This window comes from Heterodontus francisci, chromosome 13, assembly GCF_036365525.1.
Source record: "Heterodontus francisci isolate sHetFra1 chromosome 13, sHetFra1.hap1, whole genome shotgun sequence".
Classification (NCBI taxonomy): Eukaryota; Metazoa; Chordata; class Chondrichthyes; order Heterodontiformes; family Heterodontidae; genus Heterodontus; species Heterodontus francisci.
Window position 1 is genome coordinate 56,414,918 of NC_090383.1, and position 25,321 is coordinate 56,440,238.

General features: G+C 44.0%; 1 protein-coding gene across 1 annotated transcript in view; it reads left to right on the plus strand.

Annotated features, from left to right (window-relative positions):
* pde10a (phosphodiesterase 10A) overlaps positions 1–23,592 on the plus strand; it is a 565,280-nt gene extending 541,688 nt beyond the window's left edge. Inside the window, exon 23 of the mRNA XM_068044845.1 lies at positions 20,082–23,592. Coding sequence (XP_067900946.1) covers positions 20,082–20,184 — 103 coding nt within the window. The 3' untranslated portion in view covers positions 20,185–23,592. The remainder of the gene's footprint in view (positions 1–20,081) is intronic.
* Positions 23,593–25,321: the final 1,729 nt, after the last annotated feature.

Here is a 25,321-nt window from a genome sequence, read left to right on the forward strand (position 1 = left end):
CCCTGCCCCTCTGAACCTTATCCCCAGCACCTTCAGGGAGTCTTTCTGTCAAGTAGACACTTTGAGCTGAGACACTCAGTTAGCAGAATGATAGCCACTAATGCACTTGAGTATCAGAATAGTTATTTTTGCTGTCTTTCATAATGAAGTTGATTTCCAAAGCACCATTTATTTCTAACAGCTACACTAACAAAGCAACTTGTATTTACATTGTGCCTATAGTGCAATGACATATCCCAAGATGCTTCACAGGAGGGTCAAAGGGTGAAATTTCACACCATGCCAATAAAGGTAACAGTATGGTGTCAGACCTCCAGCTTGGTCAGAAAGGCAGTTTTTCCGGAACATCTTACAGGAGGAAAGAGACATGGAGTGGTGGGGAGGTTTACGGAGGGAACTCTAGAGTTTTGGGTTTAGGGAACAGAAGGCACAGCCACCAATGGTGAAGCAATTAAACGGGGGGGGGAATGCTCGAAAGTGCAGAGTTCGAGGAGCACAGAGATCTTGGAGGGTTGTGGGGCTGGAGATTATAGGGATGGGGAGGGGGCAAGGCCATGGACAGAATTGAGAACAAGGGTGAGAATTATTATGAGGCATTGCTGAACTGCAAGCCAAAATAGGCTATTAAGCACAGTGATGATGAGCGCACGGGACTGTGAATTAAAAGCTTAGTGGCATTTCCTTGTAGGTGGCAACCGCCATTGATCGAGGCTCAGTTACGATATTTGCCATGACTCATGACACTGACACAGGAATGTGTGGGGATCCACTCTAGGCGGGAAGCAACAAAGGTGGAACCAGCGAGAGCACCCACATTCACACTTCACCCATGAAATCGTGGGCTGTGTGAGCCAGTGTTTGGGCAGCTCACTCACTTGGCTCAAGCTGCACATTTTGCCATTTTTGCATGCTATCTCCTCATAACTAAATGCTGCCCAAGCATTTGATCCCTTCGGCCATCCTCCCTGTTTGAAAGATACCAGCTGACAACCACAGAGCTTCAGAAAGCTCTGTACAGTTGTTTTAGGGGTAAGATTCCGTAAGGCAGCATGAGTTTGTGTGCAAGTCTCATATTGTTTTCTTCCATTGTTGTGGCCCATGAAATGTCTGACTCTCCCAGTGTGAAACCACACTGAGAAGAGGCTCCTCTGGTGAGGGAAGTGGAGTGGTGTGTAGGCATGCGTACATATGATTGAACAGCGCATTAGGCTAGGGGTAGGATCATTGTCGTTCAGGGATGGTGACACGAGGCTAATGTCCTCCTGGCCATTGGTGAATTGTGCGGGATCACGCGAGTCAGTTAGAAACATGGGACCTGCTTCATCCAAAGACACCAACAAGGAAATGGCACTAAGTTTTTAATTCTCCAGCTATGTTTCCAGCTGTAAAATACTTCTCGTTGTTGCTGAGGGATCTCGGAAATATCAACTGCAGCAGCTGCCATGATTGGCTCAGCAGGTGACCAAGATGTTTGCCAAAGAGTGTTTGGGCCAAGTCTCTCCAGAGGCAAGCCCAGTTACCTCTGCACAATGATAATGTACTTTCAGGGTAACAGATTCTGAACCCAAAAGCTGCAGCAGCAGGTAGCTTGGCTATCATGTGTCTGCAGTATGTACTCCGTGTCACCAGCCGTCACAGTCACTCATGTAATGGAGTGAACTATGATTTTCATGCTTCAGCTTCACAGCATGACTGGTGAGCCCTCCATAGAATAATTGTAGATCAGCCAGTGACTCTGCAACACGCTTGAAAGAGGCTGCCTGCAAGAATGTGGAATAGGAGCACTCCCGATCCAGGACATCTTTGTGGAAGACCAGTGCTGAGATGCATTCCTTCATGGATGAGGAGGTGTGGAGCAGGTGCTTTATCCTGCCATTTTCCAACTCAGTCTGATTGTTGGTGTTCCCGAAAGTTAGAACATTATTTTGGAAATATGATGCCCACATCTACTCCTGTGGAAGCCAGTTTATAAGCAAATACTCCTAGAGGGGTTAGTGGTGATGCCCAATCTTTTCCACTTATCTTGTTATTTACTCCTCAGTGGATGCACCAACCATGTCTCTGCAGGCCAGAAGCAATTGTTGCTTCTGACCACTGTCCAATACGTAGCTGCAGATCTTCCTCCTCATGCTGTGCATAACATGGATTTGGTAGAGGACCAATGTGACAGCTGGGAGGTGCTTCTTGATTGCATTTATCTCATTGATGTCCTTACCCACAATCACCCGTCTTCGCCTGATTGCTGCAAGCTCCCATAATTTCAACAAACACACCCACAATCTCATCCGACAAGTTAGCTGTCTCATTCCTCACCATGGCGTAGAACACAGCCCTTCCCCCTGCCACCTAGTACAAAGAGTAGCCATCCATGAACAGCAGTTCAAGAAAGGCCTCCAAATGGGACTTCATTGTCATTGTCATGAATACAATGAATTGGGTGTGGTTTACTTACGGGCCAACATGCACCATTGCCCAGTTCTGTTAAATCTTCTCCAGTTGTCCATGTTGTCACCATCTGCTTTGAGCAGTGTCTTAATATTTCTGATGTCACTTGGTTACAGTCTTATTGAATGTCCATTGAATGTAATCCTTCAGCTGCTTGTTCCTGGCCCACAGTTTGACCAACTCTTCTACCTTATCCCAGTTGAGTTGCAGTCTCCTGACATCGAAGCATAAACATTCCGGATCCAGAACATGGCCAGTATGTACAAGATGGTACGAAGTAACATACAGCCTGTTTTTAACTGCATTACATTTCAGTGTCATGATGGCCACACAGCCCATGGTGAGTTAGCTGGCAACAAATGTGCAATGTCAATGAACAATCCAGACATTAAAATCTATGAGGTTCTGCATATGAGTTTAGAGCAAGTTCCTCAAACACTCAGCAGAACTTCATTCCTGGTTGTGCATATGTCAATGGGCCATAACAAGCTCCCACACCAGCACCTCCAACCCCCACTTCCCCCACTTCAGATTTGTCACCAGCATGAGGAGACGTCCTCAACACTGTGACCAGGTAGGAAGCAACCTCAGAACATCTCTGATGACCTACAGTGGCTGCAGCTCAGACTCCAGCTCAACAATTCTGAGCTGAGTTCCTCAAGATACAGACATTTGTTACAGATGTGGTTGTCTAGGATCATGATGCTCTCCACAAGCCCCCACCTGCTGCAGTCACAGCACACACACCCCCACCTGCACTGCTATCCATATATACCCTTGCAGTATTTATTTCATTACGTAACTGAAATCAATTTAATGTGTGCGGCTCCTTCTAAACTGTTCTGCCTCCCACTCATTTATTCTGTTCCTTCTTCATGTTTATTAGCTCCGTTATTTTACTGTTTATTCAGCCCATAATTGTTATACCTCAGCTCTAACTTTAAGAAAACTTCCGAAGCCTTTCATGCCACTTTCCTCTATTTAGTTATTTTTCATAATCTTGCCCTGGGTCTGCTAAATTCATGAAGCATTAAAGTCAATTATATAATCAATCATACACGTGACTAAGTGATGAAATAACTTTGTCACTTAACTACAGTTCCTCGAGCACCACAACTCCTCTGACGTCATTTCAGATTTTTTGGCAGATTCTTCCCTGTATCATGGAGAGACTACTCCTTGCTGTTCTACTCATGCCTCACGAGCACTTCTGTCTGTTCCTCTTGCGATTTAAGGTTTCTGCTTGGCTCTACATGAGCTGGCTGTGGAGTTAGCACTCTGGAGTCGCTCTTAATACCAAGACATCGTCTGTGATCCCATCATGGTATGTCTGGCTCAAAGCTTAAAGGGCGCAAAATTTAGCTGTGTAGCGCCAGTACTTCAGGTGCCATGGGTGCCTTTTGTTATGGCCACGTGGTGCAATGTGGGTGCTTCCACTCTATCTTTTCTCCGCTGGTCCAGTCTCTTCCCACCTACATCCGTGACTCTTCTGACGCCCTACGTCATTTTGACAATTTCCAGTTTCCTGGTCCCAACCGCCTCCTCTTCACTATGGACGTCCAATCGCTCTACACCTCCATCCCCCACCAGGATGGTTTGAGGGCTCTCCGCTTCTTCCTGGAACAGAGGCCCAACCAGTCCCCATCCACCAACACCCTCCTCTGCCTGGCTGAACTTGTTCTCACATTGAACAACTTCTCCTTCAACTCCACGCACTTCCTTCAAGTAAAAGGTGTCGCTATGGGTACCCGCATGGGTCCTAGTTATGCCTGTCTTTTTGTGGGATATGTCAAGCATTCTTTGTTCCAGTCCTACTCAGGCCCCCTCCCCCAACTCTTTTTCCGGTACATTGATGACTGTATCGGTGCCGTTTCCTGCTCCCGCCCCGAACTAGAAAACTTTATCAACTTTGCTTCCAATTTCCACCCTTCTCTCACCTTTACATGGTCCATCTCTGACACTTCCCTTCCCTTCCTCGACTTCTCTGTCTCCATCTCTGGGGATAGGTTGTCTACCAATATCCATTATAAGCCCACCGACTCCCACAGCTACCTCGACTACACTTCTTCACACCCTACCTCCTGTAAGGACTCCATTCCATTCTCCCAGTTTATCCGTCTCCGACGCATCTGCTCTGATGATGCTACCTTCCATGACGGTGCTTCTGATATGACCTCCTTTTTCCTCAACCGAGGATTTCCCTCCACTGTGGTTGACAGGGCCCTCAACCGTGTCCGACCCATTCCCCGCACCTCTACCCTCACCCCTTCCCCTCCCTCCCAGAACCGTGACAGGGTTCCCCTTGTCCTCACTTTTCATCCCACCAGCCTCCATATCCAAAGGATCATCCTCCGCCATTTTCACCACCTCCAGCGTGATGCCACTACCAGTCGCATCTTCCCCTCCCTTCCCCTGTCAGCATTCCGAAGGGATCGTTCCCTCCGCGACACCCTGGTCCACTCCTCCATTACCCCCACCACCTCGTCCCCGTTCCATGGCACCTTCCCCTGCAATCGCAGGAGGTGTAATACCTGCCCATTTACCTCCCCTCTCCTCACTATCCCAGGCCCCAAACACTCCTTTCAGGTGAAACAGCGATTTACTTGTACTTCTTTCAATGTAGTATACTGTATTCGCTGCTCACAGTGTGGTCTCCTCTACATTGGGGAGACCAAGCGCAGACTGGGTGACCGCTTTGCGGAACATCTCCGCTCAGTCCGCAAGCAGGACCCTGAGCTTCTGGTTGCTTGCCATTTCAACACTCCCCCCTGCTCTCATGCTCACATCTCTGTCCTGGGATTGCTGCAGTGTTCCAGTGAACATCAAGCTCGAGGAACAGCATCTCATCTACCGATTAGGCACACTACAGCCTGCCGGACTGAACATTGAGTTCAATAATTTCAGAGCATGACAGCCCCCCATTTTACTTTCATTTTTAGTTATTTTTTCTTCATTTTTTTTTACATTCTTTTTTACATTTTTTACTATTTTTTTTGCATTTATTTCATTTCATCTTAGTTTGTTCAGTTTGCTTACCCACTGTTTTTTTCAGGGGTTTTTTTCAGGTTTGCACTTGCTGCTGTTCAATATTCAGTGTATTCACACCTAATCTGTACTAATGCTTTGTCTTTCAACACACCATTAACATATTGTTTGCCTTTGCTCCGTGACCTTTTGGTCAGCTATGTGGCCTGGTCCAATCTGCACCTTCTCCTTTGTTACCTCTGGCCCCACCCCCACCTCACTTGCTTATAATCTGTGACTTTTCTAATATTTGTCAGTTCCGAAGAAGGGTCACTGACCCGAAACGTTAACTCTGCTTCTCTTTCCACAGATGCTGCCAGACCTGCTGAGTGATACCAGCATTTCTTGTTTTTGCTTCCACTCCCCACCTAACCGCAGCAAGTGCGTTTTGTTATTGGGGTTTAACCCCTTTGGTGTTTTATTTGTCAATTAAACAGACAGCGACAGGTTTTCTTGCAGGTTATAAAAACAGAAAATCAATTGTTTATTGATCAATACACCTTATCCCGAAATTGTCGCAACCGCATCCACTTACACATTCGCTATTGCACACACACGAGAATAAGACAGAGTAAAAGGGGAAAGTGATTTTTAGTGGGGAGAGGACATGATAAACCTGTTGAATTCTCTTGGAAATCAAGTTATCGTTGGGTGCAGGCCTGAGATGGTTGTAGATTTCTCTCGATTGAAAGCTCTGTTGAAGACGGTGGATCACTTTTAGTTCACTGCTGTCTACTGTTGATATAGGATTCTACAGCTGGGCACGTGCCTTCTGGTTTGCTGGAAAACAAGCTGCTGGATGTTGCTTTGTCTTCTCGCTATTGCTGTCTTTTTTAAGGTCAAGCTTGTTACTTCTCACCTCCTAGTAGGAGACACTCTGGTGTCTTCCCCATGGTGACCACACAACGGCCAATGACTTGGCTACTTCACACCTTCTTTGTTTCAGAAGAAGATATTCAATTCTGGAATGCTTTAGGACACCTCGTAGCTTTGAAGATTTCTCCTTTGTCCTTGTCAGACAGTTTGAATCCACAAAGGCCAATCCCTTTTTCCTTCAGCAGCCATTTTGGACCATTGTTAACTTTTTAAAATAAAGGTTCATTTTGAAAAGGCAAGCTCAGTTTTTTATAACTCTTCAGATTTAGTCCATACTTTGTATCATCACACTTCTTGAGTGTGTGACACCTCTCCCAAAAAGGGAAAAAAATTAAATTCCTTGGATTTCATTTTTATGTTTGTCTTAGGTTTAGAAAGAAGGAAAAAAACAGTAAGAAGGTTTAGGGTCACACCACTGTACAAATTCATTTCATTCACTTCTCCATCTTACAACTGCTACAGTTAACATTACTTGTAGCAGCTAAGTTTTTTTTCCTCATCCTTCCTTTGGTTGAGGTAACATTTTTTTTTAAAAATGCATTTCTTTTGGTTACCTGTTGCCAAATGGGGTTGTAGTTTCTCTCACCAATTTGTACTACTTCAGGAAAGTTAATCTCCATAAACATGTAATTGTTGGTGAAACTTGTAGTATAAAAATTTCTTTTATGGCTGGTTGCAAGGTTCCCTTCCAGTACAAGCTTTAACCCTTTAACTACTGCTTCCACAATACATGGTATTAACCATTCAGGTTCTGGCACATTGATAGTTCTTGTTTCTAGGGCGATAGTGAGTGATGCATTGTTTTTAGCACCTGCGAGGCATCTGGGATTTCTTCCTGCCTCTTGTTCTTGTTGATTTCTGACTCTACATTGTTGGGTTTGGTTAGTTTTGGATTTGGAACCTGATGGTTTGATTTTTAGTTGGTAGATCCACACTCACCTCACTTTTAGTTTTCTTATGATTTTCACAAGTGTCATTAACTTTAGGGTATGTTACCTTCCCTTTTTCTTTTACTTCAGAGATAGGTGTTTCCCTAATCTGCCCTGCATCCTCTGGAACACTACTGCTTGTAGGTGGTTGTCCAGCTTCCACTACATGCCCCTATGGCACTTCAACTCGGCGAGGCAACTCCCTCACTCTTGACTTTCCTGTTTGGGAATTTTCCTCATCCCTATTTAATTCTTTAAAAAAGGTTTCAGTTAATCATATCTGATGTTTTTCCTTCAACTCGGCTTTTATTTTAGCTCCTTTAGAACTTTTTGGCTCTATCTGGGCATTTTTAAATTCGTCTGGCTCTGTCACCCACATGTCGGAATTTTGGTATTTCTCTATCCCTCTGCATCTTTACAAGGTTTTGTTTGTTCCCCTCAGTTTCTCCTGACTCCATGGACTGTTCTGGATCCTCTGGGTGCAATGCTGCCAAGTAATTGCACAGCAATAGGTCTATCCCTTGTATGGGTAAGCTCCGAATGATCCCAACCATCATTAACCCAGTGACCAACTTATTCTGTAGATAAATTTTAACTAAGGGAACCTTCAAGCATTTGCCAGTAAGCCCTTTTACTAATACTGTGGTATTTGTTCTGCTTTCTGGTGACATTTCCATTAGTTTGGCTGCAAGTAGAGTTTGAAAACAACTGGTGTCCCTGAGGATGGTTATCTCCTTGTCTGGTGCCTTTGACACAAAAGGAGTCATTTTTTCCTTTGTGCAAAACGTTCTGGTATGTGCTCTGCTCTTGAGTTATAATAGAAAACAGACTTACCACTTTCAAAGCCACAGACATGGGCTTGACTGCAGCACCTCCTGTTGGTTTTTTGGCATATCAACAATTGGCCTGGACATGCTCAGATTTGCCACACTGGAAACATGTCAGGCAGATCCCTACTGGTTTATCACCTGGGTTCCTTCTTTTGAAGGTTGGAGACTGGTCTGATTTTCCTTCCCTGCTCTCCTTTTCTCTTGAGCCCATTTCTGCTTCCTCTGCATCCCTGCTATCTCTGCCTAGCCTGTAGAGGTTCCTAGACCCAAATTTATTCTGAGGTTAGCGATTTGTGTATTAATTCTGTTATGACCAGGTGAGAAAGGTGTCTAGGGTCTTTTACTGTCTTCACCTGGTCTTGTTGGAACAGGGTTTGATTTTTAAACACACTGTGTTTTGAGCTCCTCCTTGGTGAGTACTTGTTCACCGCTTTCCAATTATAAGGAAAAGAAATGAGCACAAACAGGTTTTCTTAGGTTTAAAGAAGATAAGTGAAATTTATTAAACTTAAACTCTAATTCGGCTAACGCCTAAGGATATACAACGCGCCCACGCTAGCATGCATGCGCGATACACACATGCAAATAGGGACAGAAAATAGCAGAAGAAAAATAGAGAGGTTTGAGATTGTCTCCGAAGGGGGTTTCTTGTTACTGTTTCTGTGTTTCCCGCTCGCCATAGAATCTTTGATTGTAGACAGGTCTTACTTTTCGTTGGGGTCCAGTATTCTTCTTAAACCTTGTTCACATAGGAGACTTTTCTCTCTTTGAGTTCACATGTCTTCAATGGGTCTTCTGTTCCGTGAGAAAGAGATGGGAGCAGACAGGAGAGAGGTGTTCTCAGTCCAGGAGCTAACAGCTTTCTCAGTTTCTTTCTCTCAGCAAGTTCAAATTTAAACAGCCAGTTAGTCATGTGACTAAACTGGCCTGCCCAGGTCTTCTGTGTATTGGAGAAGCAGGGACTGTGTCCTTTGTTCCAAAACTGTCTGCCAGCATGCAAATGTCTTTCCAGTCAGGGGCTCAGCAATTCCTTGTGAGAGGCCCTCTTTTCTTCCCAGCCGCAATTTTAAGTTTTAATGCTTATGTGGTGAAATAATGTGTGCCTCAGTCTTGGCAGGTGGGGCCTGCATGACAACACATTCTGATTAAAGTTTCAGGAATGAAGAATGATTTGTATGAAGGCAATCTGCCTTATTAAATAAATTGATAAAGTATTTTCCCTGATGACCCTGTTATTTCCTTTTACTGTAAACCCATAAACCCAGGAGATTACCTGACTGCAGGATAGGAGAAAGAGAGGGAAGAGGTGCTTGGTCATGATACACCAGACATCATGAGTGTGGGCCAGACTTGATGGACCAGATGGTCTTTTTCTGCCTGTTAATTCATGTTTGTGTTAAAATGTTGGTTCACATTTTGTTACTAGACATTATAAAATCATTGAAAGAAATAAAACACTTTTTCTTAATGTAGGCATTCTGATTTTATGTGGCTGACTATTTTACATTTCTTGGAATGCATGTTAATATCTAAGGTCGAAAGTTCCATCAAGGTCCAGAAATGAATTTATCTGGAAGACAATTTGTAGCTTTAACAGTTTGCAGCATGATCCAACTCATATAGTATTAGATTAGACCAGTGCTGGCCTGTACATTAGCTACAAGTCACATTGCTAACTGGGACTCTTGATGTGGCTAATTGTATTTCTGGTTATTAGATTAAACATGAGTAATAGACACAATTGTTGATCTCAGTACTTTTATTTGCATGTACTTTAACCTTTTTATACACATGTTGGTAAAAATTCTTCTTTCTTTCTTTTGGGCCTCCTTATCTCGAGAGACAATGGATATGCGCCTGGAGGTGGTCAGTGGTTTGTGAAGCAGCGCCTGGAGTGGCTATAAAGGCCAATTCTGGAGTGACAGGCTCTTCCACAGGTGCTGCAGAGAAATTTGTTTGTTGGGGCTGTTGCACAGTTGGCTCTCCCCTTGCGCCTCTGTCTTTTTTCCTGCCAACTACTAAGTCTCTTCGACTCGCCACAATTTAGCCCTGTCTTTATGGCTGCCCGCCAGCTCTGGCGAATGCTGGCAACTGACTCCCACGACTTGTGATCAATGTCACACGATTTCATGTCGCGTTTGCAGACGTCTTTATAACGGAGACATGGACGGCCGGTGGGTCTGATACCAGTGGCGAGCTCGCTGTACAATGTGTCTTTGGGGATCCTGCCATCTTCCATGCGGCTCACATGGCCAAGCCATCTCAAGCGCCGCTGACTCAGTAGTGTGTATAAGCTGGGGGTGTTGGCCGCTTCAAGGACTTCTGTGTTGGAGATATAGTCCTGCCACCTGATGCCAAGTATTCTCCGAAGGCAGCGAAGATGGAATGAATTGAGACGTCGCTCTTGGCTGGCATACGTTGTCCAGGCCTCGCTGCCGTAGAGCAAGGTACTGAGGACACAGGCCTGATACACTCGGACTTTTGTGTTCCGTGTCAGTGCGCCATTTTCCCACACTCTCTTGGCCAGTCTGAACATAGCAGTGGAAGCCTTACCCATGCGCTTGTTGATTTCTGCATCTAGAGACAGGTTACTGGTGATAGTTGAGCCTAGGTAGGTGAACTCTTGAACCACTTCCAGAGCGTGGTCGCCAATATTGATGGATGGAGCATTTCTGACATCCTGCCCCATGATGTTCGTTTTCTTGAGGCTGATGGTTAGGCCAAATTCATTGCAGGCAGACGCAAACCTGTCGATGAGACTCTGCAGGCATTCTTCAGTGTGAGATGTTAAAGCAGCATCGTCAGCAAAGAGGAGTTCTCTGATGAGGACTTTCCGTACTTTGGACTTCGCTCTTAGACGGGCAAGGTTGAACAACCTGCCCCCTGATCTTGTGTGGAGGAAAATTCCTTCTTCAGAGGATTTGAACGCATGTGAAAGCAGCAGGGAGAAGAAAATCCCAAAAAGTGTGGGTGCGAGAACACAGCCCTGTTTCACACCACTCAGGATAGGAAAGGGCTCTGATGAGGAGCCACCATGTTGAATTGTGCCTTTCATATTGTCATGGAATGAGGTGATGATACTTAGTAGCTTTGGTGGACATCCGATCTTTTCTAGTAGTCTGAAGAGACCACGTCTGCTGACGAGGTCAAAGGCTTTGGTGAGATCAATGAAAGCAATGTAGAGGGGCATCTGTTGTTCACGGCATTTCTCCTGTATCTGACGAAGGGAGAACAGCATGTCAATAGTCGATCTCTCTGCACGAAAGCCACACTGTGCCTCAGGGTAGACGCGCTCGGCCAGCTTCTGGAGCCTGTTCAGAGCGACTCGAGCAAAGACTTTCCCCACTATGCTGAGCAGGGAGATTCCACGGTAGTTGTTGCAGTCACCGCGGTCACCTTTGTTTTTATAGAGGGTGATGATGTTGGCATCGCGCATGTCCTGGGGTACTGCTCCCTCGTCCCAGCACAGGCATAGCAGTTCATGTAGTGCTGAGAGTATAGCAGGCTTGGCACTCTTGATTATTTCAGGGGTAATGCTGTCCTTCCCAGGGGCTTTTCCGCTGGCTAGGGAATCAATGGCATCACTGAGTTCCGATTTGGTTGGCTGTATGTCCAGCTCATCCATGACTGGTAGAGGCTGGGCTGCATTGAGGGCAGTCTCAGTGACAGCATTCTCCCTGGAGTACAGTTCTAGGTAGTGCTCAACCCAGCGGTCCATCTGTTTGCGTTGGTCAGTGATTATGTCCCCCGATTTAGATTTGAGGGGGGTGATCTTCTTGATGGTTGGCCCAAGAGCTCTCTTCATGCCATCATACATTCCTCTGATGTTTCCGGTGTCTGAGGCCAGCTGAATATGACTGCATAGGTGTTGCCAGTAGTCGTTTGCGCAACGCCTAGCTGTTCTTTGTGCAGTACTTCTGGCTGCTTTAAGTGCTGCGGATGTTAAATCGCTGGGGGCTTTCTTGTAGTTCAAAAGTGCAATGCGCTTAGCGGCTATGACAGGTTCCAGCTCTTCATTATGAGATTGAAACCAGTCTGCATTTCTCTTCGCACTTTTGCCGTAGGTGGTCAAAGCTGACTCATAGATGGCGTCTCTGATGTGGGCCCACTTGGTCTCAGCATCCCCTGTGGGAGTGTTTTGAAGGGCTGTTACAAGTGAATTTAGAAATTTTTGTAACAGCTGTGGGTGAGAAATTCTGCTCGTGTTGATGCGCGGGTGGCCCTTCTGCTTGGAATGATGCAACTTCTTTGGTCTGAGTCTAACCTTGCTGCACACCAGGGAGTGGTCGGTGTCGCAGTCCGCACTGTGGAAGCTGCGTGTGATTTGAACACTGTTTAAGGCGGCTCGCCTTGTGACAATGAGGTCTAGCTGGTGCCAACGACGTGATCTTGGGTGCCTCCATGAAACCTGGTGACAGGGTTTAGTGTGAAAGAACGAGTTGGTGATGCAGAGGTTATGATAGGTACACAACTCAAGCAGTCTCTGCCCGTTCTCATTCATCCTTCCAACGCCATAGCGCCCAAGGCAGGAGGGCCATGAGTCATGGTCGGCCCCAACCCTGGTAAAAATGGTAAGATGGAAAGGGTGTGTTGACCCTTGTGAGAGCTTTACTTCCTTGGTCATGGAATAGCAGTGGATGTTTTTTAAGTAAATATATACATGACGTACATTTATTACATTGTGCGAGTATATTTAAGGTGTTCTCTACTAAAATTAGTACATGAGGCTGTAACCACACCTGTGGCAGCAATTTCTATTGGGCAACTCTGGATTAGACAAAGGCAACAAGAATTTTGCCACATACCAGCAAGTCCCAACGCCACAGCCAAAAGCGAGAGGCAACTCCACTTCAGCAAGAGGCAGGACCTGCGGTGACATATTGCCGGCAGCGGCCAATTAACAGGTCATCACTGGGGCCGCCCTCAATTTAAGGGCAACAGCCCGCCTCTAAGAACTGCCGGCCTGATCAAAGGGCTTGCAGGTCAACAGTGCCACCACTAATGTTGGCTAATCCTGAGGCTGCAACTCCAGGGAGAAGGCTCCTTAATGGCGGGGTGCCCTCAAAGATTGGTGAGGTAGGTTTGGAGAAGCTGGGCCCTGGCAACTTGGTGGGGGAGGGGTGGGTAGGGGTATTGGAGCACTGGTGACGGCCCATTGCCCCTGGGGGGCCTCTCCATGTGTCATGGAGTGCCAATAAAGGAGGGAGCCCTTCCCCAGGAGCCTGTTGGGAGGCTGCCAGGTTTCACTGGGCGGTCTCCACACATGGCAGTGGGCCTGCCTGATGCGGGCAAAATGCCTGCAGAGGTGTGAAGTGGCCCTTAATTGGCCATTTAAGTGGCTCAATTGGCCATCCAATAGGTGGCACCAACTATTCTGCTACTGGCAATATGGCACGGCAGCGGGAAGGTGTCGGACCTCCCTCCCGCTGCCTTCCCTGCCATTTTGCCAGCTCATCACCAACGGACTGGGAAAATTCAGCCCATTGTCTTCGAGGGCTGATGCATGATACTAAGATTTGGAAATTTATAGCAAGTTTATGAAATTTATCCAGCAACAATTCAATATCTATCCTTATGTCTTAAATTACTATCTTAACAATTATCTAAATCCTTAAAATATATTTGTTTAACACACTTAAAAACACTATTCAATCAGCTTGAAACAGTCAATCCATTTGGCAGTCCAGCATGATGTATATCCATTCATGGAGTTCTATGCATTATTGGTGCTGTACAAATTTCTTTAATATTACTTTTAACGTTTTTGTATTTCAGACAATGAACTCCACTTTTTAATTGAGGTTTTAGCTTCCAACTTTAAGTTGGATTATATTCATCTCAATTACATAAGCTATGGAGGAAATTGAGAACAGTTTGATTTGTCAGTTCTCACCACAAAAGGAACCAGCAGTATGTAGCGCAAACATTTTAGATTTTTTTTAAACTATCTGGACTGCAGATTATTTTTCCAGTAAATTCAAACATTCTTACATGTCTTGGTTCACTGTCTAGGTTCTGCTGTAATCATCAAACAATTTAGAGATTTTAAATGGGCTTGGGCACAGAGCTTGGTGAAACAAACAGAATGAAGAACTTTAAATTGTGAATTTGGTGAGAGTGGGAACTTGGTTGTGGGGAGGTGCTAAGTAATTTAAACCAAGGGGTAACAGTAAATGAGTAAATATATAAATAGTAGTAATTTAATGCTGCAGGAGGGAGGGCTTTAGATTCCTGGGACACTGGGACCAGTTCTGGAGAAGGTGGGACCTATACAGGCCAGACGGGTTGTACATGAATAGAGCTGGGACAAATTTATTTGCCGGGCAATTTGCTAGTACAATTGGGGAGGGTTTAAACTAACTTGGAAGGGGTGTGGGAACCAGGAGGAAATATCAGAGAGAAATACCAAGGTGCACAGAATACTGGGTGACATAAATAACACATAAATAGGTGGGGTCAGAGTAAGGGAGAAAGTAATAAAGTCTAAATCAGAGTTAATGTGCATATATGTGAATGCACAGAGTGTTGTTAATAAGGTTGGTGAGGTACAGGTGCAGATTGACATGTGGAAATATGATGTTGTGGCTATAACAGAGACCTGGCTCAAAGAAGGGCAAGACTGGGTATTGAATATTCTTGGATACAAGGTGTTCAGGAAAGATAGGAAAGGGGAAAAAGGGGGGAGGGGTGGCGATATTGGTTAGGGAGAGCTTTGTAGTGCTGGAGAAAAAGGATGTCCCAGAGGGGTCAAGGACAAAATCAATTTGCCTAGAGCTAAGGAACAAAAAAAGTGCAATTACATTGGGGCGGCACAGTGGCTTAGTGGTTAGCACCGCAGCCTCACAGCTCCAGCGACCCGGGTTCAATTCTGGATACTACCTGTGTGGAGTTTGCAAGTTCTCCCTGTGTCTGCGTGGGTTTCCTCCGGGTGCTCCGGTTTCCTCCCACATACCAAAAGTCTTGCAGGCTGATAAGTAAATTGGCCATTATAAATTGCCCCAAGTATAGGTAGGTGGTAGGGAAATATAGGGACAGGTGGGGATGTGGTAGGAATATGGAATTAGTGTAGGATTAGTAAATGGGTGGTTGATGGTCGGCACAGACTCGGTGGGCCGAAGGGCCTGTTTCAGTGCTGTATCTCTAAACTAAACTAAACTAAACTACATTGCTCAGTGTTGTCTATAGGCCGCCAGCTAGTGGGAAGGACATGGAGGAACAAATTTGCGAAGAAATTTCAGAGAGGTACAAAAATTATAGGGTAGTTATAATGGGGGACTTTAATTATCCAAACATAGACTGGGATAATAATAGCAGTGAGGGGCAAGAGTTCCTCGGGTGTACTGATGAAAATTTTCTACATCAGTATGTTTCCATTCCGAGAAAGGAGGCACTGCTAGACCTGGTTCTTAGGAGTGAGGTGGGCCAAGTGGATCAAGTATCAGTAGGAGATCCTTTAGGGGACAGTGATCGTTGTATCGTAAGGTGTAGGCTGACGATGTAAAAGGACAAAGAGCAATTCTGGGTAAGAATAATTAACTGGGGGAAGGCCAACTTCAATGGGTTAAAAATGGAGCTGGGACAAATAAATTAGAGTCAAAGGTTGGCAATATAAACAGTTGCTAAACAATGGGCTACCTTCAAAGAAGAGATAGTTCAGACACAGACATGGTATGTTCGCTCAAAGGGGAAAGGTAGGGTAAACAAATCCAGAGCTCCCTAGATGACAAAAGAGGTGGAGATTAAGATAAAGAAGAAAAAGTGTGCGTATGACAGATACCAGGTCAAAAATACTATTGAGAACCAGGCTGAATATAGAAGGTAGATGGGAAGTGAAAAAGCGAATAAGAAAAGCAAAGCGAGAGCATGAAAAGAGACTGGCAGCTAACAGTAAGGGGAATCCCAAAGTTTTCTATAGACAGATAAATAGTAAAAGGGTGGTAAAAGGAGGAGTTAGGCCAATTAGGGACCATAAAGGGGATTTATGCATGGAGGCACAGGGCATAGCCGAGATATTAAATGAACACTTTGCATCTGTCTTTACCAAGGAAGAAGATGCAACCCAGGCAATAGTGAAAGAGGAGGTAATTCAGACACTAGAAGGGTTTAAAATTGATAAGGAGGATGTATTAGATAGGCTGTCTGTATTTAAAGTGGATAAAGAACCAGGACCGGATGAGTTGCATCCAAGGATACTGAGGGAAGTGAGGGTGGAAATCGCGACGGCACTGGCAATAATTTTTCAGTCTTCCTTAGACTCGGGGGTGGTGCCAGAGGACTGGAGAATTGCAAACGTTACACCCTTGTTCAAAAGGGAGTGTAAAGATAAGCCAATCAGGCCAATCAGTTTAACTTCGGTGCTGGGGAAACTTGGAGAAAGAATAATTCAGGACAAAATTAACAGTCACATGTACAAATGTGGGTTAATTAAAGAAAACAAGCATAGATTTCTTAAGGGAAAATCATGTTTAACTAACTTTCTGGAGTTTTTTGAGGAGGTAACAGAGAGGGTTGATGAGGGCAATGCAGTTGATGTGGTGTACATGGACTTTCAAAAGACATTTGATACAGTGCCACACAGCATACTTGTGAGCAAACTTATAGCTCATGAATAAAAGGGACGATAGCAACATGGATATGGAATTGGCTGAGTGACAGGAAACAGAGTAGTGGTTAATGGATGTTTTTCGAGCTGGAGGAAGGTGTGTAGTGGAGTTTCCTGGGAGTCAGTGGGTCAGTGTTGGGACACTTGCTTTTCCTGGCATATATCAATGACCTGGACCTTGGCGTACAAGGCACAATTTCAAAGTTTGCGGATGATACAAAACTTGGAAGCATTGTGAACTGTGAGGAGGGTAGTATAGAACTGCAAAAGGGCATAGACAAGTTGGTGGAACGGGCAGACAGGTGGCAGATGAAGTTCAATGCAGAGAAATATGAAGTGATTCATTTTGGTAGGAAGAACATGGAGAGACAATATAAAATAAAGGGTACAATTCGAAAGGGAGTGCAGGAGCAGAGGGACCTTGATGTATATGTGCACAAGTCATTGAAGGTGGCAGGACAGGTTGAGAGAGCAGTTAATAAAGCATACCGTATCTTGGGCTTTGTTAATAGGGGCATAGAGTACAGGAGCAAGGAAGTTATGTTGAACTTGTATAAGACACTAGTTCGGCCTCAGCTGGAGTATTGTGTCCAGTTCTGGGCGCCACACTTTAGAAAAGATGTGAGGGCATTGGAGAGAGTACAGAAAAGATTCACGAGAATGGTTCCAGGGATGAGGAACTTCAGTTATGAAGATAGATTGAAGAGGTTGGGACTGTTTTCCTGGGAGAAGAGAAGGCTGAGAGGTGATTTGATAAAGGTATTCAAAATCATGAGGGGTCTGGACAGAGTAGATAGGGAGAAACTGTTCCCACTTGTGAAAGGATCAAGAATGAGAGGGCACAGATTTAAAGTAGTGGGTAAGAGAAGCAAAAGCGACATGACGAGAAACTTTTTCACGCAGCAAGTGATTGAGGTCTGGAATGTGCTGCCTTAGAGTGTTGTGGAGGCAGGTTCAATTGAAGTATTCGAAAGAGAATTGGACTGTTAGCTGAAAAGGAAGAATGCACGGTTACGGGGAGAAGGCAGGGGAATGGCACTAAGCAAATTGCTCTTTCAGAGAGCCAGTGCAGACACGATGGGCCAAAATGTCCTCCTTCTGTACTGTAATAATTTTGTGATTCTGTGAATAGATCTAAGGGGATAAAATGAAGTCGAAAATACTGACTTTAAAGGTATCAAAATTGCATTTAATAAAAATGGCTATACATCAATAAGAGTTAAGAGGATACTAAACTAAAACATGTATATAACATAAGAGATATATATAAAACTCAATAAAATAATGGGATGAATGAGATCCATTGCCTGCAGTCCCAATGCCATGTGGGAACTCCATGATGCTTTATGTGGCCATGATAACTACAGGTGCAGCAAGTGCCTCTAACTACTCGAGCTCTAGGTTTCTAAGCTTGAGTGGCTGGAGACACCACAGGGCATATTGGAGGCTGAGAATTTCCAGGAGGTGGTCACCACACAGCCACAGAGAGTTCAGAAGGATAGTAAATGGTTGGCCATCTGGCAGGCTAGGAAGAGGCAAGTGGTGCACGAATTCTCCAGGCTCAAGATATGTTTGGAGTTCATGTGTGTAAATACATGGAGCATGGTAAATAAGGTAGGTGAGCTACAGGCACAAGTAGCCACTTGGGATATGTTATTGTGGCAAAAAACAGAGACCAGTTTCAAACAAGGGGAGGAATGGGCACTCACTATTCCTGGCTGCAATGTATTCAGGAAAGATAGAGAAGGGAAAAAAGAAGCATTCTTCATTGGAAGCATTTAGGAAACAGTGATCACAATATGGTTAGGTTTAGAGTAGTTATGGAAAAGGACAAGGAAAAATCAAATGTGAAAATAGTCAACTGAAGGAGAGTTAATTTCAATGAGTTGAAAAATGATTTGGCACAAGGTGGATTAGAGTCAAAAATTAGCAGGTAAAACAGTAAATAAACAATGGGAAGCCATCAAAGAGAAGTTTGTTCAGGTACGGACTAGACATATTCCCACTAGGAGTAAAGGAAGGACATCCAAAGCCAGAGCTCCCTGTATGACTAAATAGATAGGCCAGGATTTTAGCAGCAAGCCATGAGTCCCAACAACATGCATAAATTCAGGTCTTGAACCAACGCGGGTGGACGGCAGGACTGTGGCAGCAGTTTTACCGACGGTGGCCAATTAAGGACAGCGGCCAGCCTCTCCAAGCTGCCAGCCTAATCAGAGAGCCAGCAGCTCTGCAGCCTCGGAAGTGTCATCAATAGAGGTGGCAGAGCAAGTTTGGAATGCTGTTAAAAGGCAGACAGGATCTTTGGTTTTATAAATCGAGGGATAGAGTTCGAAAGCATGCTATGTTGTGCCTTTGTGAAATATTGATAAGGCCTCAGCTGGAGTATTGTGGCCAATTCTGGGCACCACACTTTAGAATGGATGTCGAGCCTTAGAGAGAGCCCAGAGGAGATTTATTAGAGTGCTACCAGGAATGAAAAACCCCGCTATCATGGAGAAACTGGGGTTGTTCTCCTTAGAGCAGAGAAGGTTAAGGGGAGATTTGATAGATATTTAAAATTATGACCTGTTCTCATAGAGAAAGTGAGAAGGTCAGTAATCAGAGGATACTGATCTAAGGAAATTGGCAAAAGAGGGGAAAAATATTTAAACATTGAGCTGTTATGTTTTGGAATGCATTGCATGATGCGTGGTGCAACCAGATTCAATAATAACTTTCAAAAGCGAATTGTATAATACTTTAAAGGAAGCAAATTGTAGAGCAATGGGGAAAGAGCAGAGAAGTGGGACTAATTGAATAGCTTTCAAAGAGCTAGTATGATGGGCTGAATGACCTTCCTCTGTGATATATTGTTCTATGATACTAGGCCCATTGAATATTTTGATTATTTAAAGTATTGGTAGAAGAGAAGTTTTCACTAAGTTCAATTCAAGGAACTGGAGGTAACTTGCATCCAAATTACTTTGGACTCCATCTCTTGGAATTAATTTCAGTAGTCTCAGTCCAGTTCTAATAGATATAAATGCACAACATTTAGGTAAACTGACTTGGATAAGCTGCAAGGATGCACAGTTCAGAAAATAGCAAAGTTACGTTGGTGCAGAAAGCTTTTGTTTTTTGATGTTAGGATTTGTGAATATTCTTCCAGTGCAGTTCTGTATCCCATCTCATCCAAGGACATATTCTGATTTAGGTTCATCATTCCACTGCTGGTTGCAAGTGAAGCAGTAAGAGTTCAGTTCTGAGCACTGCCATTGTCGATTAATAAGCATAAATGATTTTAAAATGTTGAATTTCAATAAATAAGATGGTAAGATTATCCTCTTGATACTGTAGGAAAGCATTTTAAAATTTGTGTCATTCTGTTTTTAGGGAAAACCTCGCTCAGTGGGAGAAAGTAGCCCAAGAAGGTAGCACCTCCGGGTTGACCTTTGGCCAGACAGCTCCCTCGAAGAACGTTCCTGTAAAAAATTAAGAATTGATGGAACCGGTGCTCTATACTGAATGCTCCACTGTTAAGTCTTTGATTCTGAATTGGGAAGAGAGACCTGTTACTGTCGTTATTACAGTGACATTACCTCATGAGCTAATAACACGAGGCATTTGGAGGTTTAACATTTTTAAAGCATCAGATCTAGCTGTCTTAGCGAATCTGTTGGGTTTGAAAATCGCCATTTTGTTTTAGAGAACATCGGCCCTTTCTTGTATGCTGTATTGCTGTGGCCTTAATGTTTACACTGAGACAGGTACTTTCCATGCAATTTTATGCTTGGTATGACATCTTTGAATATTCTGTCTGGATTGAAAAACAGTACTGGTCTGAAGTCATTATTTTCATCAAAGATGGTTTACATATTAGTACAAATCTTACTAGAGGATAGAACTGCATCGTAGTCTGAGAGTAACAAATATTGTTGAAATATTACTTGAACTCATGATAGCATGTTTCATTGATGCAAATTACAAAAAAAAGACTAAAACATTTCAGCCATCGTCAGGCACTTGCTACTTTAAATGGGAATGGCAAAAACTGCTAAAGAAATTCATAGCCAGGTCTCTATTGGGGATGTAAGTGAAGGCAAGTCATGGAATGCAAAACTCCTTTGAAAGGGAAGGTGAAGCTATGTGTTTCTCCAGCCCTGTAGCAGGCTGATTAAGGCACTTTTTTTACATCAAAACAGTAGTTGTGATGAACAGCAGTAAGGTGATGCTTTTCCAGCCTGCATTTAAAACTAGCTGAATTTGAGGTTGGTAAATAATTTACAAAAATACAAAATTAATCATTTTCCCCACATCCAAACAGTAACTTATTTGTTTACCTGTCTCCTAGCATGTGATACTGGGCAGAAAATATAGAACAGTAGCAATGCAGTAAAGAGTTTTTCAAGATTACTGCCTGCATTAGTGACACTCGAATTGCAAATTCATGAATGTTTTTTTTCCCTCTTGGTTTTTAAATGGAAGCGATTGAGAGATGTTAAGTGGGATTTTTACCATTCCCTCACTGAGTTTTCAGGTTGGTGATACACTATGGGGGTGTCTCACTACAGGAGGGCACCAACTGATTACTCATAACTGCCCTACAATAAACGCTATACCAGTTGACTGAACCATCACAATGTTATTGATAACGAAAGTAGTTGAATTATTGAATACCAGCAGTCCAGTATTTGAGTATATTTTAGCAGATCTTTGACTGGAGTAACATACTGAAGTAAGCCATCACATTTGGGAAAGGTTAATGTGAAACCACCTGACTGGTCACACTGGAAGTGAGTTTCCTGCTAACAGATCAAAGGTTGGTATCAATGTGACAATGTGCAGAAGACTCATTCCAGGAGTGTCTGACTTTTATGTCTTCATGGCTCACTTACCTGAGTATCATTCATTGCCAAGGGCCACTTATAAATAACAAGACAAGAACATCTCACCAAACAGCACTGATATTAAAAATTAATTTTGTGAAGTTAGATATAAAAATACTTTGCACAAGCTAAATTATAGATTTAACTAGTCATCTAGGTGAACTTGACGGAATAAGACACGTGTCAATAGAAACCTAGGCTTGAATTTTTCCAGGCCTTTGGCAATGGACTGGGAGGTAGGAAGGCTGGCAAAGTGGCATGGGAAGGCGTTGGATGAGTGCCTGACATATTTCCACCACCATGCCATTTTGCCAGTGGAGGGAAAGGTGGCAGATCGGCCGCCCACTAATAGCCCAAATGAGACACATTAGTGGCCAATTAAGGCCCACTTTCTACCTCCTCATTTTTTGCCCATGTCCGTGGGGGGAGGGGCCGTCACCACATGGTGAACCCGTCCAATGAAACCTGGAGACCTCCCAGTGGACTTTGAGGACAGCACTCCCTGGCCTACAGAGGGCCCACGAACCACCCACCCTCCTCCACTCCGGCAGCTATGGCTGCCTTCATGGCAACGGCACCGCCTGCCCTCAGTGACCCACCTCCCAGCACCGACCCAACAGACCTTGGCTACCCCCAGCCCCACTTACCATCTTTGAGGGTGCCTCAACCATTGAGGCGCCTTCTCCTCACAGCTGCAGCCTCAGCACTGGCCACCACTAGCATTGGCGCTGCTGAGCCGCTTTTCTTAACTGGGGCGGTGGCCACTTAATCGACCACTGCTGGCAATATGCCCCCCGGGTCCTGCCGCCGGCTGAAGCAGGGTCACCTCCCGCTTTCAGCCCCAGCGGCGGGACTTCAGCTATCGCTGTTAAATTCCGGCCATAGTCCCCAAGTTGTTACAGGTAGCCAAGCCTCGGGCCCCAGGCATATGTTGTTTAGCCCTCCTGACTAAATTGGGATGTGTGATTGCTAGCCAACTCTCAAGGGTTGTAAAAGAAATAGTGGCAACATGTTCTTGAGGGAGTTTGTACCCCTCCTCATCTTAGCTAGACAAGGAAAAGATGGCAGCTGGAGAAGGGAAAAATGGAAACTAAATCACACATAACAGACCACAACAATGTCTCTTGCATAAGCAGCTTATGATTATTTGTACTGCACACTGATCATTCCATCAATGATGTGTGAATATTTAATACTTGCAAAATGAAGGAAATCCTTCAAATTGCCAATACATTGAATCATTTGAACTTCATTTGCATCCCTAAAATCCATTGTGGAAAACGTACCATAGAACTGTAAGATATGTGATGGACCTTTCAAAGTACTTCTAATATTGCAGTATGTTGCACTAGTCTATTCAAGAGGCTGTCTATCTTATTTGCTTTAGTTTCTTCTGGAAGTTATAGAGGATTTTTTGCGCTCTTTCAGTGTGCTTATTATAATGGAATGCTTTGTGTGCATGTAATATGTACAAACAAACTGGAACTTTGTAGCATATTACCAATCACGCCTGCTGCCTAAGCAGCTTCAACGTCACCTGTAAATACGAGAATATACTGGCTAACTGTCTACTTCAACTTTACTATAAAATGTAATGTTTCAGTGTAACAAATGTTAATATTTAGGCAACTGTTTACTGCAAGTGATCTTGGTTATGTACATTTACAAAGTAACAAAATGTTACTGTAAATTAATTTTGACAAAAAGTCCGAAGTTTTGGATGGGCTTTTCTGTTACAAGAGAAGTAATTCCAGAGTAGTAACTGAGTAGTAACTGAACATTGTCTGTAAGAGGAAAAAATGAAATTGAATGCAAGTGCAATAATTTTGAGATGTCTTAACTTCCGGTTTATAAATTATAAATATTGTATATGTTCCGTAAGTTTTTTCATCTATTCGTTTGCAGGCTTTGTATTAAAAAAACTATGCTCCTTAGGTTTGTACTACAGAGCATTGAAAACCATTTATTACATCATTGATTATTTATAAATAAATGCTCAAACCAACCAACCAGAATAAGGCAGTACCAGAGTTTCATGTAACCTTATTATTGCAATGGATGTGCATTGTTGAAATCTATACATGAGTTAGCATAAGAAAAGGCCATGCAGATTATCAAAGCTAGTAGTACCTTAACTCTCCAATAAGGAAAAGTCAAAGGTGCAAAAATGCCATGTAGTTCACAAAACCAGCGCTCTCTAACACTCCAACTCAACCAGCCGAACACCAAGTGCATTTTGAACACTCTAATACCTTTACATCTACTACCTTACCTGGCAGATCATACAAATCTAGCATCTGTTGTAAAATTTTATTTAACTAATTTAAATCCTGTGGTCATACTGGCTTGACTCACCTTAGTTGTAAATTGGGTTCATTTTTATTTTATTTAGAGATACAGCACTGAAACAGGCCCTTTGGCCCACTGAGTCTGTGCCGACCAACAACCATCCATTTATACTAATACTACATTAATCCCATATTCCCTACCACATCCCCACCAATCTCCTACCAACTACCTACACTAGGGGCAATTTACCTATCAACCTGCAAGTCTTTGGCTGTGGGAGGAAACCAGAGCACCTGGCAGAAACCCATGCGGTCACAGGGAGAACATGCAAACTCTGCACAGGCAGTATCCAGAACTGAACCTGGGTCATTGGAGCTGTGAGGCTGCAGTGCTAACCACTGCACCACTGTGCCGTCTGTTTAATGTATGCCATTTAACACTACACACAATTCATTGAAACCCCCTCAACCTTTTAATAATATAGAACTTAGCTAATTTTTTTCTATTAACATATTCCCTTTAAACTTGGAATCATTCTCGTTGCACTTTTCTGCAACATTTCCAATGAAGTGTGGTAACCAACTTTGCACAGTATTCCAGGGTCAGAACTGTGCATTATAAAATCATATCATAACCCAATTTATACACCACTGTTCTGGCAATGCATCCCAACGTTCCATTTGTTTTTTGAATTGTTTTTCTGTAGTATTTCAACACTGAAAGTGGTACATCTATTATTGCCCCTGGTTAGTCATAGCCATGGCTCAATTAGAGCACTCTTATCTCCAGGTAAGAAGATTGTGGGTTCAAGTCCTACTGCAGGGACGTGAACATAAAAATCTAGGCTGACACTCCAGTGCTGTATTGTTGGTGATGCTGTCTTTTGGATGAGATGTTAAACCAAGGTACTGTCTGTCTCTAATGTAGATGTGAAAGATCCCATGGTAATAATTTGAAGAAGAGTAGTGGAGTTACAACTGGTGTCCTGGCCCTTAATCAACATCACTAAAAAGAACACAGTGTGGCACAGTGGCGCACTGGTTAGCACCGCAGCCTCACAGCTCCAGTGACCCGGGTTCGATTCTGGGTACTGCCTGTGCAAAGTTTGCAAGTTCTCCCAGTGACTGCGTGGGTTTTCGCCGGGTACTCCGGTTTCCTACCACAGCCAAAGACTTGCAGGTCGATAGGTTATAAATTGCCCCGAGTATATAGGTAGGTGGTAGGGGAATTGAGGGAAGGTGGAGATGTGAGAGGGTAATGGGATTAATGTAGGATTAGTATAAATGGGTGGTTGATGGTCGGCACAGACTCGGTGGGCCGAAGGGCCTGTTTCAGTGCTGTATCTCTAAATAAACAAGGCTGCATTTGCTGACAACGCTACCGCTAGGTGGCGCTGCTGTGACTAAAACGTCACAGTCTGCGACTTTAGGCAGCTGCCAGGACTAAAGATGGCGCTGC